General features: G+C 29.7%; 2 protein-coding genes and 1 long non-coding RNA gene across 4 annotated transcripts; 1 reads left to right on the forward strand and 2 right to left on the reverse strand.

The window, feature by feature from the left end:
- Positions 1 to 2,424: 2,424 nt before the first annotated feature.
- LOC108450095 (uncharacterized) lies at positions 2,425 to 5,487 on the reverse strand. 2 transcript variants are annotated; one of them, XM_017747555.2, is made up of 3 exons: positions 4,460 to 5,487; positions 4,265 to 4,372; positions 2,425 to 3,905 (listed from the first exon to the last, which is right to left on the reverse strand). In XM_017747555.2, the coding sequence occupies exons 1-3, from the start codon at positions 4,901 to 4,903 to the stop codon at positions 2,571 to 2,573; spliced, it is 1,887 nt and encodes a 628-aa protein (XP_017603044.1). In that variant the 5' UTR covers positions 4,904 to 5,487; the 3' UTR covers positions 2,425 to 2,570. The 2 variants fall into 2 exon arrangements, with proteins under 2 accessions (XP_017603044.1, XP_017603045.1); XM_017747556.2 differs by lacking the exon at positions 4,265 to 4,372.
- A 4,780-nt stretch (positions 5,488 to 10,267) lies between these two features.
- LOC108452029 (photosystem I subunit O-like) lies at positions 10,268 to 11,650 on the reverse strand. Its single transcript, XM_017749758.2, has 4 exons — positions 11,472 to 11,650; positions 11,266 to 11,338; positions 11,010 to 11,189; positions 10,268 to 10,531 (listed from the first exon to the last, which is right to left on the reverse strand). The coding sequence occupies exons 1-4, from the start codon at positions 11,566 to 11,568 to the stop codon at positions 10,435 to 10,437; spliced, it is 447 nt and encodes a 148-aa protein (XP_017605247.2). The 5' UTR covers positions 11,569 to 11,650; the 3' UTR covers positions 10,268 to 10,434.
- A 7,530-nt stretch (positions 11,651 to 19,180) lies between these two features.
- LOC128293154 (uncharacterized) lies at positions 19,181 to 20,839 on the forward strand. Its single transcript, XR_008283237.1, has 2 exons — positions 19,181 to 19,278; positions 20,484 to 20,839. It is a non-coding gene; the product is annotated as an uncharacterized LOC128293154 (long non-coding RNA).
- The last annotated feature ends 1,535 nt before the right edge of the window (positions 20,840 to 22,374 follow it).

The following is a 22,374-nucleotide window of genomic DNA, read 5'->3' on the forward strand; positions in this document are numbered from 1 at the left end:
TGTTGCCACTTGATTCCTTATGAAAGGAAGCATACAGTTTAGCCCAACTAAACGAGACTTTGACAACCTCATTCGCACTCTATTGTTTACCTTGAAAAACAAAGAGATTCTTTCTCTTCCAAAAGCGCCATGCAATAAAACCGAAAAGACTAGGCCACTCCACATCACTCAACACCAAACTATGTTGATCTTGTAGACTAATTTCAAGCCATTTGTTTAAGCTATTATAAAAAAAACCAACCTTTTCTCTCCAATGGAATTATCTGTCCCCAAACTTTCTTTACCACAAAACAATCTTTGATAGCGTGCAGAATGTATTTTGAATCATGTCCATATAATGGACAACAACCATCAATCCCGATCCCATGCCTCACATGTTCCATTTATGTGAATAACTTTTGGTTAAAATCATAAATTTAAATATAAGTATGTGGTTAAAAATAATATACAATAAACAATAAAGCCTATGATTTGAAATTAATTAATCGTAATAACATATAAAATTGATAACGTAAATATATCAAATTATCAATACTAAATCAACTACAATTATTTATCATGATGTTGTAATCAATTGTGAGTTTGTGTCAAATTGACATGTGAAACCAACTCAATTAATAACATTATACATATATACAAATGGAGATAATAAATTGTACATATTAAAATATAATGTATAAAAACATTAAAATAAAACTTTAGTTAACGATAGATTTAAAGTTTTACTAATTAAATTAGTACAAATTCAAATCTTATTATATACACATTTCTATTGGTTTTAAGAATTATATTTTAATTGATTTTAAATTTAATTTTTTAATATTTAAACAAATTTAATTTAAACATTACATGTTTTAATTGGTTGATTAATTTAATTGGTTCAATATTATATATTTTCTTGAGATATAAGAAAATAATATATATATATATATATATATATTTTAATTGGTTGAATATTTTTCTTAAAATAAAAAGTGATTTATGTGGTAACGGATTTTTATAGGTTTAATATTTGAATTGGTTCAACAATTGGTCAAATGAGTTTAAATATTACATATTTTTCTTAATGCATAAAGAAAGTAAAAATTTCCTAAAAAACAAAGTCAATATTTACATATTTAAAATTTTCAACATTTCTCTTTAAAACAATAATGGACATAATAATGCTTTTTTCCTTAATTTTAGAAATATGTATTTTGATTGATTTTATTTTATTCATATATTAATATGGATTTTTCACTAATTTTGAAGAGTTGGATGTCTATTAAAGTGAGATTTTTTTAATAGAATCCAATTTAAATCAATGGTTGTTATTGGAAGATAGAAAAGAGATTATTTCTTCTATTGGATTAGAACACGTCATTAATTGAAAAATTATATTAGTGACTTGTAACTAATTAATCCAGTTAACAAAGAGAGAGAAGATTTGCCTTCCCTGGAAAAAAAAGTGCACCTTTTAAGGCTAAATTTCCATAAACTGCCAGGAAGGATGTTCTTGGAATTTATGGTTCTGAACTGTTTTATTAATTAAAATGAAAAAAAAATGTGAGAAAAGTTCAAACTGTAATTAGATATGAGAAATCGTAATGTTGCATATTATGCGAAAGATGTTGGTTCCCACGAACGTAAGTGAAGGGTTAGGAATGGCAGCGAACAAATGGCAGGCAACAATGAAATGAACACGAAACAGTGCGGTTGTCAACGAAGAAAAGAAAGATGAAAAAACAGTTATGATGGATGAAAGAGAGGAGTGAGAAACGTTGAGAAATTTGTTTATTAAAAGCACCATTTTTTTTTTAAGTTCCAACCAATGGACTGTTATAGTTATACAAGAATTGACCCTTGTTTATATGAATATAGGTTGAGCCTTGTTTATTAAACAACCTTTGGATGGGTTAGCATAGAATGAACATCACTTCAATGATGTTCAGCAAATGCATGTTGTTCTAATGATTCAAGATGAGACTTGCGAGAATAACATCCTTAAGGCCGGCCTGGAGAAAGAAGAGGACAATGTTGAGTTATGATACAACCCATGTGAGCTGTTGGATTTCTTGTCAAAATGTATGTTGGAAAGACATTCAAATCAACACTATTTGATGGGGATTAACTCACATGGATGATGTCGACTTGATATGTAATTTATATAGAATACCAACTAACATGTTGGAAATAATTGACAAATAAAACATACAGTATTCTTTCTTTTCTTTTCTTTTTCTGTCAATTTCTTGGAGTATTATATACTGGTTAGTCTTAATCCTGTCTCAATCATTAACTTAATCTGTCTAAATAGTTCTCATTTGAGTCGTCATTATTTCATAATTGAGTCGTGGTTTGGTCATCGTTGTTGGACTTTGAGAGTCGGAATTTGAACCAAAATTAAAATTAAGATTTTGCCAAACTGTGAACTCGTAGCACTAATTTGTATCCATAAATTATATCAAATTCATAGAGTCTTGAAAGTCTATCTACAGTCTGGTTTTCTGGAAGCTTGGCAATTGATGAACATAAACAAAGTAGTTAACAGCTAATGATGAAAAATAATAATGATAAAGATGCCTCTTTTCTTAGCTTATTGAAGTTCGGCCTTCACCTCGGGTGCTTACTACCTTAGGTTGTTTCAAATCATCACCCTTCAACACCGGTGAACCGTTGCTGCAAGGCTCCTGGAAATGCATGGATTGGCTCCATTGCCGGGTCGGACTCGAAAAGCCTCCAATGGGTGCTATTTTGTTGCTAGATAATATGTGATCTCTAAGACTCTTCACTGATTTATATCTTTTTATTTCATCTTCATAATCCCAGTCTGCAGAGTCTGAACTTCCTCTTTCTAAGCAAATACTTCCCCATGAAAGTTTTTCTGATCGAGATTTCGTACCCTTATTTTCTTTTCTGATGGTAGGAATCCTCTTTGATTCACCTTCAACACGATTTCCGCAAGCATAACTCCACTTGTAGCTCTTGTCATTGTTGTCCATGTTTAATTCAATGGAGTGAAGGTCGCTATCAGCTGAGTCATCAGCTTCACACTCTTCTCCATTCACCATAATTTCACCTTTATCCACATCTTTTTTGGCTGCTTGATAGTTCCCAAAATTGATATTCTTCAAATAAGCTTCGAGCTCTTTTATCCTCTGCAGATTCGGGGAACCATTGCCGTTTTCTCCATCAATTTTGGTTCCTAGGTATGTCTCGAGTTCATTTCTCAACTTCTCGACAACAGCATTCTTCTCCTCGAAATGATGTTTAGCCTCCGAAAGCTTCATCTGAACTCGCTCCTCTCGTAAAACATCGGCAAAATGAAGCATTTCCCGTTCCTTCTCCACTTCTTCCCTCACTTTAGCTGTCTCTCTTTTCAGTTCTTCAGCTGTGGCTCGATCTTCTCCCATTCCTTTAGCTAACTCATCACAGACTTGCTCCAACATTTCCTTTGCCCTCTTCTCACTCTTGAGCTCTTTCGTTGCCTTTGACAGAGATGCATTTGTATCTGCCAATTCTTTTCCGAGCTTCTTGTTCAATCTCTCTGTTTGCCTCCGGAGTTTCTTCTCCACCTCGAGCTCTTCCGCTACGCATGCTATGGCATCACGGATTCTTTCACGCTCCTTTCTCTTCCAGGCTGCTTTTTCTTCTGCAAAACACCTCATTAGGTACTCTGTTTCATCACAATTAGATCGTCGCTCACGGATCAACTGATCAACTTCGACGCGAGCTCGATCAAGTTCAACACGTAGGGCAGATATAAGGGACATGCTGGATGAATTTCGATCTTCGAGTCCGCATACATGATTCAAAACTTTCAAGAGTTCTTTCGAAGTGGCAAGGCTATTTCGAACATCCTTTAAACGAGTTCCGATCCCAGTTATGCATCCGTGATGATCATTACCTCTAGAGTGAGCTTCAATCTGCAACATTAAGGATTCGACTCCACGTTTAAAGCAGTAAATTCTCAAGTGAAAAACTGACTGTTGGTTAGCAATTCAAAAACCTTAAGAACCACATCTAATACAAATACCTTGCTGAAAATGAAATTGTGAGTATTTCTTTGCAGATGTCATTATCAAGGTTTTATTAAAATTTTACCCAGTTAAAAAATATGAATTCCCAGAAACAAATATTGAAGAAAGACCCATTTAGAGGGGAAGAAAAATAAAAAACGACATGTAGTTGCTGAAAATGACACCTAAGAATCCCTCACTGAAAGAGAAAAGGGGGACGGAAAATTAAGCGCAAAGGAAAAAGATTTTCAAAATTGTTCCATCACCTCCATTAGACTGGCATTGCCAACAGAGTCCAAAGCAGTTAATTGAAGCTTTGGAGAAACAACTGAAGATCTTCTCTTATGAGCTTTGATTCTGGGTCGGTCCATTTTCTGTAAAATTCAAAACTTTCAGTAAGGATTTTTAGGGGGCAAAGGTCATCGAAATCTTGAAATTTAGAAAAAGCAAAAGAATCCCACCTCTGAAATAGGAGTATAAGAGGGATCAGACAAACTGGGCGGCAAACTATGAGGCATTTTGGCAACTATGGGCGGTTTTCTCCTCCTATCTGTCTTCTCCAAATCTTCCATAGCTTGTGGGGAAGGGATTTTATTACTCTCCCACAAAGTGGCGGCAAGTTTTCTGGCGGAAACTGAGACTTCTTTGGTTTTAGAAACATTCTTTGGTGAACCTTTGGAGGGAAATTCAACACTTGGGATTGCTAAAGACGGTGACTTGGTTGTAGCCGTTATCCATGTAGGAACAGGGGTGGTTGATCCAGCTCTTTTTTGCACCAAAATTGCACGCTTGAATCTGTATTTTTGGATCAACGATGACGATGAAGATGACGAGCAACCTCGTTTCCTAATCTTACACACCCTTTTACCTTTTCCCTCCACGTTTTGGTGTGGTTGCCATGACATTGTAAGTTATATATATATGATTCTCGCAAGAATTTCGCCTCAAAATCTCAAACTTGATGACCCAATGTAAAGACTTTAAAAGTATTTGCAAACCAAATATACTACAAATAATGGCAGAGGCAAAATATACTACAAATAATGGCAGAGGATCTCATAGGAATTTTGAGCAAAGAATAAAGATTTGAAGATATTTGTTTTGATTTTTAAAACGATGGAAAGTTTTAAACATGACAAGTAGAGGGAGCGAAAAAAGATGATGAAAGAAAGCAATGAGCATGGTTTGCTTTAGTGGCAAGTCCTCAACTTATTGCCTTGAATTCATCAAAGAAAGCAAAGAAAGCGGACAATCAAATATTCTTCTTCTCCTTAAGGATTTTTACAGATCAAAAGACACAAACATCAGGGAAAAAACACAAAACCAAAATGCGATTGTTGAAAGATTTGAATGAGAGAAAGACTTTGCTTTTCAAGTAAATTTGTTTTTGTCTTTTTGGCTTTCGTTCAGAAAACTTAAGAGGGAAAGGAAGGAAGAGAAAATAGTGAGAAAAGGAGGACGTGGTGAGAAAGGGTTGGGTGCATTGAGTAAATAAACGTTGAAAATCTCAACTTTTTCTATTTATTTTCGACTCCCCTAATACTACCCCAATTTTATTTTATTTTATTTTTTTGCTCATTCATTATTATCAATTTATTTTTCATTTTTTATGTTTTTATTCAGGTTTATTATTTTAGCTTAATAATTGTTATTTGGTGGGATGTATTTGATACAGTTATATATTTTAATACTTTAAAGTAATTGTGTTAATTTTTTAACATTTAATTCAAATTTTAAAGTTGATTTGGTGAAAGTTATTGCTAATATTATTATATTTGATTTTTCATGATCTTGTTAAAATAATAACTTTAGTGTTAATTGTAAATTTATTTAAATTTTCATTTAATTTGTCAAATACGTTTGGTTGAAATTATATGAATTCAAGTTTTAAGGTCAATTTAATAAATATTGTTAACTAATTATGAATTTTTCACCAAATTAACTTTAAAACACGAATTAAACACTAAAAAGTTAATATTATTTACTTGAGGTGGTACCAAAATATATAACTTTTGTCATATGCATGTATCACATTTGACCAAAAACAACACATGTATTACATTAGAAAAAGTGTCAAACTTTAGTACCAGATTATATATTAAGCCTTAATTTTTATTAGGAAAATTATGTGATAGGTCCCTATACTCTTAACAAAATTAAAATTTAATCTCTTTACTTTTATTTGTAGGAATTAAATCTATCTCCTTTTCAAATTTTAAATTTTAGGTTCAATTGTTAAGGCTATTAAAATTATTTTATTAAATTTAAGTTCACTACAACATCATTTTGAATATTTTTTTACGATTAATTTTAAAAATTCAAGATTTTTCAAATAATATAATTATATTTTGCACTTAATTTAGTACTTTAATTTTTAATTTTAATTTTTTTAATTTATCAATTAATATCTAATGGGAAAAAGATATAGCGAAAATCACTATGGATAGGGAAATGAAATTTTGTGACATTGTATTTATGAGAAAATATTTGGTATATTATCATATGTGTTTTAGATTTTTTTTTTTTTGAAAGAAATGTGTTTTTAGATTTTATAAGTACAGTTGAAGGTTTAAAAGTGTCCTATAGAATATAATAAAATATTTTAAAAATAAGTATTTAAAAAGACATATGACAATTTTTAAGATTATTTATAGAATAAAAAATATATATTATCAGTGTATTAAAATATATAAAAGGAAATTAAAATTAAAAATAATTTTATTTCTGATAACATGTGGTTTTCAATATGATTTTTGAATTTTTTTACACAATGCATGATTTTTGAAATTTAAATGAGTTTTTATTTGTATTTTCTGAAGACATTCAAATTTTCAATTATTTGAGTAAATGTATTTCAAATTAAAATATGATTTAAAAGTACCCCATTTATTAATAGTAACTTTGAATCAAACTTTGTCAAAAAAAACTTTGAATCAAACATAGAATCTATAATAATAATAATAATAATTTTGTTGTATGAATTTATAACAACCACAAATTCACAATGAATGTCGTTAGTTTTTGCAGAATTCTTTATAATTAAGAGGCATAATTGCAAAATCACTCTCAATGTTTCGGGGTTTTTTCCAATTAGCCCTTACATTTTCTTTTGTTGCAATGCCACCTGCAACGTTGCAAAAGGTTTTAAGTGAGGTTAAAATTGACGAAACCGTAAGTCAATGGTCAACTTTTTGTGCCACGTGGAATGACACTTTTGGCTCTGCTTTTGCTTTTAGTTAAAAAATATGTTAAAAACTTTTGCTTTTAGCAATATTTTATATTTAAAAAGTAATGATAAATTGGTTATTAGTTGATGACATGGTTTATGTGGCGTTTTAGGTTAAATTTATTTTAAAAATAAAAAAATAGAAACTTTAAAAAGCAATAAATATTTATATAAATTCAAAACTTAAATTTTAAAAATATAAATATCTTATATAAAATTTACAATTTTTTTAAAAAGCTTAATTTATAAAAAGAAAATTGAAAATATTACAAAAAAGTCAAACATTGACATGTCATGCCACGTCAGAGAAAATGTTGATATCTAAGATTGCAACAAAAAAATTAAGAGCTGATATGAAAAACCCTGAAACATTGAGGGTGCTTTTTGCAATTCTGCCTACTAACCTACCCCACCTCCCCCAAAAAAAAAAAAGTCAAAGTATGCGTTGAATGTTGAAATTTTGACTTTTTAGTGTGCATCAAGTATTAATGTTTGTCAAGTATATACTGCATTCCTAAAATGTTTAAATTTAGGATAAATTTAAATTTTTGATTTAATATAAAATTTAATATTTAAATTTAATATTTAAATTATATTAGATAAATACAATTATTTATCTATAAAATATGAAAACTTAAAATAATACTTTATTGATAATTGTGTTAAAATAAAAGTTGATATCTAAAATTCTATATTGGAACAAATTTTTTTGTAATTTTGAGGTTTGTCCCAATATAAAAAAGAGTGAGAATGGATTTGAAGGGAAAAAAAAACATGAAAGCAGGTGAAATTTCGTATTAAATTACATTGATATGTAAAATGGAGATTTAAAACAACCTAAATGGTAAATGGAAAGTGAAACAATTGGAGGGATTTTTTTGAAAGTAATTGGAGGCATTGAGGAGAAAAGAATTGTGATAAATGGGTTCATGGGAAAAAGTATAAAATAGAAGAAGGGGCATTTTGGAAATAGAGAAAAGTTGAGAGTAATAATTGTGGACCACACATCCAGTCAATCAATGAGTCAATAAAAATGAAAATTGAGAAATGTATTGGAAGGAGAGTTATGGGCATGACTGAGGCCGCAGGGACCCTACTAACGGCTCAAATTGTTTTTAATTTTCGTCTTCTTTCTCTTAACACATAAACAAAGAATATATCAAACAATATGTGATAGGTTGATGATTATAATATTTATCGTTTATTTAAATTACATTAATTAAGATTTTCAGCAAGTAACAAAACCCTATCAAAGCACATTCTTTTGGACCAATAATTTAATATTAAATTGCATGAAATGAAGTAAATGTTTTGCGTTTGATTTCTTTTATTTTCTTTTTGTTGGATGATAAAATTAATATTTTTATACTATTAGTAGTAACTTTTCATGGAACTGTAATAACGAGAAGAACTACCATAATGGCGTAAATTGAAGGGTAAAAGACAAAAGTGAGGGTTGAGTATGGATGCCATCCAAAGTGGGTAAGGAGGAAAGATGGCGTTGTGTTGTGTCTGTTTATTTTTGACGCAAGCGTCGCTGTTCTCGAGGTCTGCTCTGATACGTTTCCAGGATCGGATATTCAACGGCTACTTTTAACTGAAATTTTATTATTTTGCCTACCCTTATAACAATTAGAGTAACATCACAACCAACCTTTTCAATTCTGCGCTATTTATCTATTTTATATCCATTTCTTTATATGCTTTGATGATTCATCAATCCAGTTCTCAACTTTTATTTTTTTTTATTATTTTTAGTAAAAAACATTTTTATATAAAATATATACTAGATTTGAATTTAAAATATAATATTTTTAATATTTAATGTTACTAATTTAACTAAAATATCGTTTGTTTTTATCTCATCTTTTTATAAAAAATTAATTTTTATAAATAAATTTCTAAAAATCTACCTAAAAATATTTAAAAAACCATTTAAAAGTTTTAATTAAGCTACTTATACAACTTTTCGTAATTAAAACAGGTTCACCTTATTCATTTCTATTTTTCAATGCTCTATTAATTTTCAAAATATAAAATTTATATAAAAATATTATTTTTCCACCCAAGCTGTGGTGTAACAAATTCTAATGGACTTGTGATGCGGTATTAAATATTATTATCATTTTTAAACACATTTATTATATGGTTTTATTTAAAATAAAAATATTCTTATAATTTTATTTTTAAAATAAACATTTTAAATTAAATTCGTGTTCCAGTGGTATAAAAATAAATTTAGTTAACTTTTATTTAAGTATAGATTGATGGCTTATTTGAGGGTCCTCAAAAAAAAAAAAAAGCTATCCACCTAATTTTGATATCTACTAAAAGAGTCGTCGTGAGTGTCGCAATATTTTCATACTAACAATAAATATTCTTAGTAAATTGATAGATGCGTAATACGAAGTAACAAATTAAGATTATATATAAACTTAGATTTTGTATACTTTTATTCATAAAATTATTATTTGATTCAATTTTAAAAATCACTTATAACATTATTAAATTAACACCACTTTGTATACACGAACTATTATATTAACTTAATATAAAAATAAATGTATGTATCTATTTATTTGAATGTGTACAATTAAATCAAAACTAAAGTTTCACATATGTATATGAACGGCAATTCAACTCTCGTGCATATAATTGCCCAGAATCAAAGTTCATATATCAAAATGCATAATAAAACAAAATTTATGTATGAATTTGATATTTATTCCAATATCATACTAACAATAATAGTTTATTAAATAAAATCATTGATAATTTTTCATTTCTTTTAAATAATACTTTGGATATAAATGTACATTGTGCGGAATAATTTTAGAAACATATCTCTAAGACGCTTATTAATAAAATTTATATATATACATAAATGATGAATTAATACATTTTAATATCGATTTCAAAAGATGATGAATTAAAATGATGAACATGAAAAAAATAAATCATTTTGAAATTGACATTAAAATGTGTTTTGGAGGATGTCAGTAAAATCAAATCCAACCATAAAAGGTAAAAAAAAAAAAAAAAGTAGTTAAGACTTGGGTTGAGATTAATATAAGTTTACACAATGGAAAGGAAGGCAAAGAGAACAATTGTTTTAAAGAAAGAGAGGGGAAGGGGAGATTCAAAAGGAAAAAAGAACCCACAAAATATGATTTAAGAAAAGATTACAAATAAAGATAAAGAAGAAGGAGATTAGTATTTGAAGTAATCCTCATTCCTTCCTTTGAACCCAATTTGTCCAAAAGTAAGAGTGATGAACAGTCCTAGGTGCCATAATACCAACCACAACCTGCTCATTTGATCAAAACCCCAACATATGAACATTTGTTAATTTTACTCATAAAAGTATATTATATAAAAACAGATCATTGCGTATTTTGTTTTTGAATCTGGTTGTGGGATGGTTTTCCTGCCAACAAATTTTATTTTATTTTATAATATTGCTACACTGAGCTACCAGGTTGGGCTTTAAAATTCGACAAAACTATGCATTTGGGTATTAACTATTTTACTTATGGGTTAGAATTGGGCTTAAATAAGATCTAACTATTAATAGAAAACCCATCCGTAGAAAGCCCATTAAAATATTTTGTAGCAAGAATTCACTTATTTATATAATCTTTTACAAGCTAATAATTTATATATATTAACATATTTTTGTAATGTTATATGGCACTTTAATTATTTTTATACTATATTTTTTCGTGTCTAATATTATCGAGGTGAGGGAGATAAAAAATAATAATAAAGTAATTAGTGATGGTTACCAGAATTGAGAGGTAAGTGGCGGAGGTGTAGGGAAGTGAGCGAGCTCAGTTCCAATGCTTTCAAAGAAAAGGCCAGTCAAGCTCTTCCCATCGATGGCCGGTATGCTAGATGGTGCTATCCACCCAATCAGTCCAAATCCTATCACGTTAAAGTCCCTTCGTAGCCAGTCTCTCTCGAAGCTTCCCCCATGTTTAAACATCAAAATACCACCATTAATTTTAATTAAATAATCCAAAACTAACCAAAATTACTTACCAAGTAAACTTGCCCCCACAAGCACCAGCCAGCCTCAAAGGGTTCCTAGCCGTCACCCCAGATTTCAGAAACCCTGCAAGGTACGTAATTCACTAAATCAAAACGGTTTCTCTAAATATGCATGTTTAGTGTTAAAATGTCAATTAATTTCGTACATGCTAACTCGTAATGTGCGTTTTACAGCCTAAGCGAAGGTGGGTACGAACCTGAAGAGAGGCGGGTTTTCATCGGCGGGGATGACATACAGGTGGCGGTGCCACCGAGACCAACGACGGTTGATGGGCTTACAAAAGTGGCTGCCATATTTTGGCGTATGGTTGAGGGATAATGACAGATTGGTGGGTGGCTAGACTTGTGTGCTTGAAATGAGAGACGAAGATTTTTCTTTATGGAAAGCAAGAAGATTGCGTGGATGAGATATTGGTCAATAGTTTAGAGACACGTTGGAGTTGAGTGGATAAAGTGGGGTCTGCCATTGCTTTGTTGGCTCATGAAAATACCATGAACTGGATTTCGCTTTGATATTCCTATCAATTTTCTTGTGCCATATATTTACTTTCGGATTTTTCTTTTCTTTTTTTCTATAGTCTATCATTTACTCATTCATTTTACTACTTTTTCTGATTTCTAAATTTGTTTCTATCATCGTTTTTAATTTTGAGAGTTTTTTTTCTTTTTAACTCATTTCATTAAACCTGTCACTGAAATTATTTAAGTTATTACCAGAAATTTTTTAATATATATTAAATCTTAAAACCAATAAATTATTTAAAATTTTAAACCTTTTGAGTAACGATACAACACGATTTCAAAATGTTACATTTAATAATCTAGATTTAAAGACCAATTTTAAAAGGAACAAAAAAAATCAAATTGAAAAATTACTAAATTAAAAACTAAATGTTAGTTTATTTTTCTTCTAGAATTATTATTTAATAAATTTAAATTTTCAACTTAAAAATTGTAATTTATTAGTTTTAATTACATATATAATTTTATTATTGATTAAAGTTTGATGCATGGGATATAGGACTACTCATAACCCTTTTTCGATCATTAAACAGAAAGATAAATGTATTTCAAAGTGTTTGTGTCACGGGTCGTGGATTAAAACTTGTGACTATTGCGCACAAAACATTTCATAGAAGTCAATTTATTAAATGGAGCTCATTTGACTCACATGAATTGCCTCAATTCTTGTAACCCATGGTTCTTCCTGTTCAATCAAATAAATTATTAAAAATTTATAAAAATAAAAAATATATATTTAAAAAATAGAAAATCTATTCCAATTAATTTTTTTTAGTTTGGTTCAGTTGGTCTATATTAGTTTATGGGTGAACTGGTTAAACAACTATCTCTAGATCAGTATCCCTACCAATCTAATTGGTTGTTTCGGTCTGATTCTGAAAACATCAATTCTAATTGAGAAAATAACTTTTTTGATCTCATCATGTCGAGCAAGCAAGCAAGAGATGAAGTTCACAAACAAAATTATTACCATCATCTCAATCCTAATATGGTGAATTTCAAGCATAGTTTGTATTGACATATTTATAAAAATAAAAATAAAAATAAAAAGAGAAATAATGTTAAAAATATAAAAATAATTAAAATATTATTATTTAAGTTTATATGATGTGGTAAACTATTATTTGTTAGAATATTTTAATGAATATAACATTTTTTGTAAAATGGATAACAAAACAATCGTTTATGTATTACTTGTGATAAAAAAATTTAGGAACTAAAACAAGAAAAAATGAATTTAACTATTTGACTCACGGAAATATCAGTTAAAGAAAAATAATTTAAATATTATTTATGACAAAAAATTGACATACCAAAATAAATTAAAATATATATATGATTCAAATGCCGATTTATAATAACAACACAAAAAAACGTAAATAATTCCGTGTAAGGTTGGGAAATGGCGACAGCGAAGGTAGACTAACACAGGCAAAATAGCGGGCAGAAAACTAATTAATTCGGCCGACTCTTTTTCCGGGTACATAAGGAAGGCGGAGTTATAATCACATACAACCATTAGCCCACGTCTTGCAATTAATAGTCACTAGCCTTAAAACCCCGTGTCTAATTTATTTCAATTAAGTTTTAATTAATTAAATAATATCAATATTGAATTAATTTTGTTAAATAATAATTAATTACCTAAAAGTTTTACTTTTAAATTTAATGAAAATTTTAGTTTATTAATTATGAAATTGAAGTTATGATAATTGTTTAAAATTAAAATGACTTAGGTAAATCGAGGATGGATACTAAATTGATTAGTATACGTAAATACACATTTTAATTTTTTATAGGCACCATTTAAAAGCAAAATCAAAATTAAAACATTTTTCCCAAATGAATCGAATATAGACCCTAAATCAACACACTAATGGAGGTGCTAATTAAATACGTTTAAACCTAAATAAAAACAATTAATAATTTTTTAATTTATTTAATGGGTGATTAAATTTTCCACATTTTTTGGAGATTGTAGACCAGGATTGAAAATGTTATAAATGTTTAGTTTTATTTTATAAGATACATGTCACGTTCTTAATCTATTTATAAAATTTAAAAACCTCACTATATATACTTATTTCATTAATAAATAAACATGACTTAAATATCAACATAAAAAATTGTTAAAATATAGCATAGTAATAGCATGAGTAAAACTTTAACACATAAATGGTAAAAATTCAATAAACCAAAACATGATATTATATAAGAAATAATTCTAGAATCATTAGAGTGATATGTTTTTCATTAATACATAAAATTATCTGAGGTAGAATTATAGTTAACCATTAAATTTGATGAATTAAAACACCAAGATAAATTGATTTTTCTATATTGACATCTTCTTTAAAGATGGCGACTATAATTTTCTATTAGTTTATCTATGTAACCCTAATAGATAAAAAGTATTAATTTATAATGATAAATTTTAATTCAATATATCTATTAAGTAACTGAATGAACATATATGGTTTAATTTTTATTAAAGTAAATAATTTAACCACTTTAAATTGAGTAATTGAATTTTAGACTTAATTAGATTCATAAATTTTATTCTAAAAGTAAATAACTTTTAAATTAGCATTGTAACATCCCGAAATAGGGCCTAGTCGAAATAGTAGTTTCGGGACCACAAATTCGACATCAAAATATTTATTTTATGATTATTATGAGGCCTAGAATATGAGTATATGCATGTGTTAAAGTTTCACGAAGAAATTCTAAGTATAAGGTGTCCAATTGAAAATTAGGGACTAAATTGAATAAATTGAAAAACTTGGATTCTAGAAGCAATTTGTATGAATTAGCTTTAGATTATGAATTAGAAGGTCTTGGAGAGTAATTTGCTCAAATTCTAAATTTTTGGACAAAAATGGGCTTGCATAGATGAAATTTTACATGGAATGATCATTCGTATGAGTTGACGGATAATGGGTATTCCATCGAGATTTCCTAGAAACTCAATGAGATTAACATGGGATATACATATATGAATGAAATGTTGAATGATGAGCTCATCTAGTTAAATTACATGATACATGATTATGTGACTAACTCATTGATTGAGTGCATGTGATAGGAAATCATTTCATAATGAATGATTTCATGAATTAAGTATGGATGTATGCTAATTACTCGGCAAGTTTACTTTCCGGTTATTCAAGCTTACTAAGCATGAAAATGCTTACCCTTTCTCTTTTCCCTGTTTTACAGAGCTCGAGGACTCATAAGGATTGGAAGACGGTTGGAGAAGCAACACACTATCAATTAGTCAAGCTTTGGTATAAAGACACTTTTATTTTATTATAGGGGTTTGTTTGCGAAAATTACTTTCACCGTTCTTCGAGGCTTTTATTTTTATTTTATTTTTTCTCCTTTATATTGCTTAAGCTGCTTTTGAGAGAATTGAGAAAGCACTCATGTCCCTCAAGCTTCTTGTTACTGTTTAACACATGATTTATATATCATTTAGCATGTTGGTTGTATTTTATTTTGGGATTTGAAAATTTTATGTTTTAATAAGCTTTTTTAATAAATTTTAGATTTTTTGGGATTTGAAATTTTCTGGGTGTTAGAAGCAGGGAGAGGGGGAATTGGTTAAGGAAAGAAGAAGATGAATGATGAAATATGACCCAAAATAAAACAAAAAAGAAAAATGAAAGAAAATTTTGATTGGTGGAGAAGTTTGGCTTGGTCAAAAAAACTTTTATAGTAGGATTTGGTGTGCCCAGTCGAACTAATTAATTTATCCTATTTTTAACATATATGTCGATGGCGGTAGTTACTTAAAAATACAAAAAAGAAAACTTTACGATATCATTGTTTTTTCTTATAATTAAAGTGTCAAAATATTTTTGTTTAAAAAAAAAGAACCCTAGAAGAAAAGAAAAAATGTCCCATTGGACCATTGTGTCAAATTCCACCAAAGATAATGGATGAGGATCGAGTCAAGTAAAATTCAAATAAAAGTAATTTATTCCACATTAATAGGGGAACCAACAATACAACCGATGCCTTTGCCAAAGTGGGACTCGATTGTAATTTCCCGAACTGTTAGTTATTTTGCTCTTTACAAAGTACAATGTAACATTACTCTCCTACTGGATTAGCTTATTAAGGTTATTTGAGCCGCTTACTCATAACAATAATTATCTAGACTCCAAATATGTAACATCCCGAAATAGGGCTTAAACAGAACAGTGGTTGCGAAACCACAAATCTGAGGTAGAAAATTTTATTTTATTATTATTTTGAGGTTCATGATATGATTGCATGATTGTGTGAAAATTTCGTGATGAAATTCTATGCATAAAGTGCTTAAGTTGAGATTAGGGACTAAATCGAATAATTTGCAAAACTTGCATTCTAGAAGTTTTTAGTATGAAATTGCTTTGGAATATTAATGAGGAGGTCTTAAATAGAAATTTGACCAATTTATAAGTCTATGGACAAAAATTGGACATGGATGGAATTTTTGGAAAGTTTAGTAGTAAGGGCATTTTGGTCATTTAGTTATTAAAATGAATTAAAAACAAAATTAAAAGCCAATTTTTGTCCATCTTCTTCATTAGGACGAAATTTCAAGGGTTCTCCATATCTAGGGTTTGTTTCAAGCTTTCAAGCTCCATAGTAAGTGATTCCAAGCCCCGTTTTTAATGATCTTTACGTTTTTTGAGTCCCGATAACTTGATTAAGCTTATTCTAGCAATAATTCAACCTAGGGTTCATATTTGGAAAAATACCCATAGGTGAAATTTGTGTATTTTGGTGTTTTATGATAGAATATAAGGTTTTAAATTATGTTAGACAACTTGTGCTACTCGGTTTTAAGTGAAAACGAGTAAAAGGGCTTAATCGGTAAAAATACCTAATAGTCATAAGTACATGTTAGAGTGTGAATTTGATGTTGTCATAGAAGGGAAAAATGATCAGCATGTCATAAAACATGAGAAAATAGGATGAAGTTTAAATTACGAGCCTTAGGGCAAAAGTGAAAATATGTGAAAGTTTAGGGGCAAAAATGTAATTTTTCCAAAGTTTGGGTCAAGGACTGTTTTAATAAATGTGAGTATTAAATAAGCTAATTTTTTTATTATAGATCAAGAAGAACAAAATCCGGAGTTAGACCAAGGAAAGAAAAAGATAGTGGACTAAATCGATATAGTTGATCGTATTTTGTTTCGAGGTAAGTTTGCGGTAAATAAATGCAATATTCTATTATTTTATGTTAATGTTGTTAATTTCCAGCATGTGTAAATTTATTTTATGAAATTATTCAAAGAAGACTTAAGCATGAATTGACGGAGAAGAAATTTCAGAAAGTCTCGGTTGAACCTTAGAAATGTGTAGGAGACAAATGTCATGACATTAGGGTTCAAGGATACCATGTAAGACCATGCTAAGGTATGGCAATTGGTAAGGTTTCTAATGCAAGGAAATTGTAACACCTCTTAACCCCAAACCGTTACCGGAACGAGGTTATGAGGCATTACCGGACATATCAGACAACTTGCGAATAATTTACAATTAATATAACTTTTATGGTATAATATAATAATTAAGTCACTATCTTGAACTCTCGAAGTTCAAACACGTATTAAAAGTAGAACGGGACTTGTTCGAGTATTCCAAAATTTATTTTTTTTTTATAAAAATTTCAAACATTTACATTTATTTTTACCTAAACCTCCTGCAAATTCAAACCAAAACAACCAACGCCAATATTTCACATTCATATAACTATTATTTATATCATTAACAAAATTTTAACTTAATAACTCTCATAGCATCATTCAAAATTGATTAAAACTTCATTCATTTAACAACTTAATGTTCATGTATCAAAATATCATGTACTTTCCTTACTATTTCATTTAACCATCTAAATTTTATAAATCATCCTTCACTACCCAAAGTAATATACATATTCAAGTGACTAAACAACACCTATGTACATGCCACTTTTATCCAAAAGAAAATATACATCACCAAATTTGTGTTGAGTCGGGATTGTTTTGGATCTTGAGCGAGACACTTGACTTCTACTAACTGCATGCACGGAAACAACCGTGACGAGTATGGATATACTCAATGGTATTACTATAAATCGAGTCATATCAACAACAAAAAACATAAATATTAAAATACCTAACAATTAATGTCATATGTACTAATTCATAAATCAATGTATTTTCTCAAACTTAAATTTATATCACTTATGAATATACATTTCATACTTTTCTCTTATTATCACAATTCCAATTTCAATTGTAATTCTTCTCATTTCAATGCCTCAAATTCACATTTCAATTTTTCACCCTATTAACGTAATTTCGGACTTTGGCGGATACACGGATCCAACCAAACACACCAATATGGCACCCAGTGCCTCATCGGATAGTTCAAGTAATAATTGACACCAGTGTCTCATCGGCCTAGCAAGTAAAGTTGGTACCAAACACTGTAATAGCCCGATTTTGGGTCTAGTCGAACGATGGTTTCGGGACCACAAACCCGACGAAAAAAAAATTTTATTTTATTATATTTTATAGTCTATAAATTTATGAAAATATTTCGTAAAAATTTTATTCAAAATTTTGACGTTTGAGCACTCAATTTAGTCAAAAGGACTAAATTGTAAAAAGTGCAAAAGTTGAGTTCTTTATATATGAGGTGCCTAATTGTTATGAGTTTTAAATTGAAAGTCCTTATGTGACAATTATTCCTTTAATAAGTTAGTGAATGGATATTTGTTTGGTATTTTGAAATTTGGTTGAAATAAAAGGGTAATTTTGTAAATTAATTAAAATAACCTAATAAGACAAATGATAAAAGCTATCATTTTTTTCATTCTTTCTTCTTCAACCGTGGAAAGAACAGAAAATAGCAGCCATGGATGAGCTCCATTCGCCAAGCTTTTATGGCTTATATAGGTATGGTTTTTGTCCCGTTTTAATGATTTTCGTATTTTTGAGATCCCCAAGCTTAAATTTTCTATTTCTACCAATTGATTGAAGAGAAATTAGAGTTTAAAATTTACCCATTCATGATATGGTTGTGCTTTGATGATTTATAGTGGATAATGAATGTTTGATGTGTTAAATATGAGTTTTATTCAATGAATTTCGGTAAAAATGTCAAAAGGGGTTAAATTATGAAAGTTACAAATTGGTCATAAGTATGTGAATTAGTGAAAATTTGGAGTTTCCATAGAAGAGAAAATGTTCAGCATGTCTTAAACCTTATAGAAATTGAATAAAAATTAATTTACGAGCATTGGGGAAAAAGTGCAAATATGCAAAAGTTTAGGGTCAAAATGAAAATTTGTAAAAATATGATTTTAGACCCATATGAATATTGTGACTGATTGGTAGGCTAAATGTGATGTTATAGATGATGAAAATTGAGACTTGGACCTAGAACGGAAAGAAATCGATTTATGGACTAGTATGTCCTTTTCACATTTGTGGTATCGAGGTAAGTTCAGATGTAAACAATACCATGCTATACATGTATTTAAATGTTATCATTACATGAATTGTACAGATATTAATGTGTATGTAATTAATAGAAATATGATAAGACAAAGCCTTAATAGACGAGGAAAAATCCGTTTGAACCTTAGGAATAGAATAGGATACGAGTGACATGTCACTAGGAATTATGAGTCTAGATGACTAGCTCGAGAGTGAGCATTGAAATGTCATGAGATATGAGGTAGCTTTAGCTACAATTGAGGCACTTATGTGCAAAGGCTTTTCCAGTATCTAATTAGTATTCCAAGTGTTCAACGGGCAATCCAAGGAAAGAGTTAATGATGGTCTCAATGAGGTAAGTCATTGGTGAGTATGCACTCGAGTTATGTTACGAGTTGTGCAAGTATGTATACTAATCCTATGAGAATGCCTTGATATGTGATGATCTATGATGCATAATATGTGTTCTTACCATGATGGATAAAATGGTGTTGTATTAATATTATGAACAATGATCATGAATGAGTAATTTAGCCTTGACAGATTTGAGTTACTGCAGTAGTGTAACTTTGAAAATACACTAAAAATAGTGGAAAATGAGTTAGAGGCAGAATAAAATATGAGATTAAAGCTTAATGAGTCTATTTTCACATGAAAGAAACAGAGGAAGAAAAAGAATTCCATATTGTTTGATATTTGAATTCTTGTGAAACAGGGTCTGAATGAATTCGAGATCCCTGTTCTAACTTTAAAATTCACCAAAAATTGTACAAAATTATTAAGAGTTATACCTTACATGAATGGATTCCTTATTGAGTCTATTTTATGGGGAATAAACGGCATGGTCGTTGGAATTTTGTACAGGGAGAAATTCGGTTTGTAGTGTATAGGGGTCAGAGTGGTCATACCCTGAAACAGGGGAGACTTTAACTAATAAACTGTACTATTTGGCTTAACCAAAAATTCTGGAAATTTTATGGAAAAAAATAAAATAAGTCTAGATTCAGGGAAAATTAACGGAACTTAATTCGGAGTTTCGTAGCTCCAGATATAAATAATTTAGTGACCGTTGCTCAGAAAGATAGCTTGTAGTGAACTTGAAAATATGTTGTAAACATTGATAAAACAAGTTAATGAGTTGCTTATTGTTTTCATATGAACTTACTAAGCGAAAGCTTACCCCCCCTTCTTTCCCATGTTTTCTAGAGTTTCCAGGTTAGCTCGGGTTGGAGGCCGTCAGAGATATTATCACCCTATCGAGTTAACGTTATCGGAGTAAGTAAACTCAAGTGATTCGAGTCTATGGCATGTATAGGGTTTTAATGTGAGTATGTAATATTATGATTTAGCCAAAGGCAGTGGCTTGTTATTAAGGTAGTATTAGTCATGTAAATTGGCCTATGTCGGCTAATGACATTATGGACCCATATGATTATTCTTATGCATGTATGTTATTATCTCTTGTGATGTGGCTTACAACATGTATGCCTAGAGATTGAATTGAGATTCATTGATGAGCTAGTAACTAATGCAGGATTAAGTGATTGGTAAATAGTTAATAATGCTTCATGAATGGTTTGTGAGGTAATGATAGTTATGTCTAGTATGTGGTAATGATATGGGCAAATTCTATAATATTTATTGCATAAGAAAATAACTTGAGCATAACATGTTTGTAGATGTTTAAGAGCTCATTTATGCCACGTTGTATGTTATTGGATAAGTATGTATCTATGCATGTGGTGTGAGAGTGACAAAAGGCTTGATAATTAGCCTATTTCGGCCACACGGCCTGAGCACATGGGCGTGTGAAGCCTTAACGCAAGAGATTTTTCTAAGTTTTCATGAGTTCTCGATTGGGTCCCGAACCGCCTGAATGCATGTATTGGGCCTCGTAAGCTCGCATAAGGGATGATTGCATGTGAAAAGAAAAGTTTTAATTATTTGAGATTTCATGGCCTGTTTAGTATGGAAGTGTTAGTAAAGTCGTAGCACCTCGAACCCGTCCCCGGCGTCGGATGCGGGCGAGGGTGTTACAAGACCTCATCGAATCTATCCAAGAAATATAGTGACACCAGCTTCTCATCGACTCGAGGTCGAAGTATCCTGAACACTTCCAATCCTATGGCATGCCAACTATATCCGACTCAGCCCGACTAGTTAATAGGGTATTCAATTCACTTTCTCAATCCTATATCACTTTCAATTCACAATTCAAATCACCAATCATTTTTCAATCAATACACTTTTCAAATAATTACATATTCCATAATTCACTTATTCAATTCAATTTGATTCAATTTGCATCACTTTCATTTTCACTCAATATTCATATCAATTTCACATACTTACCTCAAGTCTTACTTACCATACATAACAATAAAAATTCAGCAATCAATAATAATTAAAATTCAAATTATAGTAATACACACCGTAATTCTCCGCTTTAGTCCTCGATGACTTTCTCCTTTCCTTTCGATGCTGATGCTTCAGGTTCTTTGTTGGCTACTGAAAATAATAATTTACAATCATCAATACAACATGATTCAATTTAATTCATGGGCCTAAACATGCAAATTTAACCATTTTTAATGTATATATATAATTTCACCATTAAGCTGTCTACTTGAGTCATTATTACTAAATTATTTATATCTTGAGCTACGAAACTCCAAATTAATATCCGTAAATTTTCCTTAAAACTAGACTCATATATCTTCTAACCATAAAATTTCCAGAATTTTGGTCTAGTCATTTAGTACAGTTTATTCGTTAAATACTCCCTGTTATTTCATTTGACAGTTCTGACCTCTCTACTAAAAATAAATTATCTCATTGTACAGAACTCGACCAAGGTTCTTGTTTATTTATTTTGAAACTAGATTCATTAAGGAGTTCACATATATAAATTACACTCCATAATAATTTTTGTACAATTTTTAATAATTTTCCAAATTTAAAATAGGGCATCTCGAAATCACCCCGAACCAGTCTTACAAAATTTCAAATATCTCTTGATTCATCAATTCATTGCTTACACTATTTATACTATAAGAAACTAGACTCAATAAGTTTTAATTACATATTTTTTTCATCC

The sequence above is a fragment of the Gossypium arboreum genome, chromosome 5 (genome assembly GCF_025698485.1).
Source record: "Gossypium arboreum isolate Shixiya-1 chromosome 5, ASM2569848v2, whole genome shotgun sequence".
Lineage (NCBI taxonomy): Eukaryota > Viridiplantae > Streptophyta > Magnoliopsida > Malvales > Malvaceae > Gossypium > Gossypium arboreum.

Excerpts from the sequence above, each read along its gene's own strand:
- LOC108450095 (XM_017747555.2), bottom strand. The coding sequence starts at position 4,903 with ATGTCATGGCAACCACACCAAAACGTGGAGGGAAAAGGTAAAAGGGTG. Across the intron at positions 4,373-4,459 it reads CTTATACTCCTATTTCAGAG|AAAATGGACCGACCCAGAAT; the intron begins GTGGGATTCTTT and ends TGAATTTTACAG. Across the intron at positions 3,906-4,264 it reads GCAATGCCAGTCTAATGGAG|ATTGAAGCTCACTCTAGAGG; the intron begins GTGATGGAACAA and ends TTAATGTTGCAG.
- LOC108452029 (XM_017749758.2), bottom strand. The coding sequence starts at position 11,568 with ATGGCAGCCACTTTTGTAAGCCCATCAACCGTCGTTGGTCTCGGTGGC. Across the intron at positions 11,339-11,471 it reads GAAAACCCGCCTCTCTTCAG|GGTTTCTGAAATCTGGGGTG; the intron begins GTTCGTACCCAC and ends CGTACCTTGCAG. Across the intron at positions 10,532-11,009 it reads CCACTTACCTCTCAATTCTG|GTTGTGGTTGGTATTATGGC; the intron begins GTAACCATCACT and ends TCAAATGAGCAG.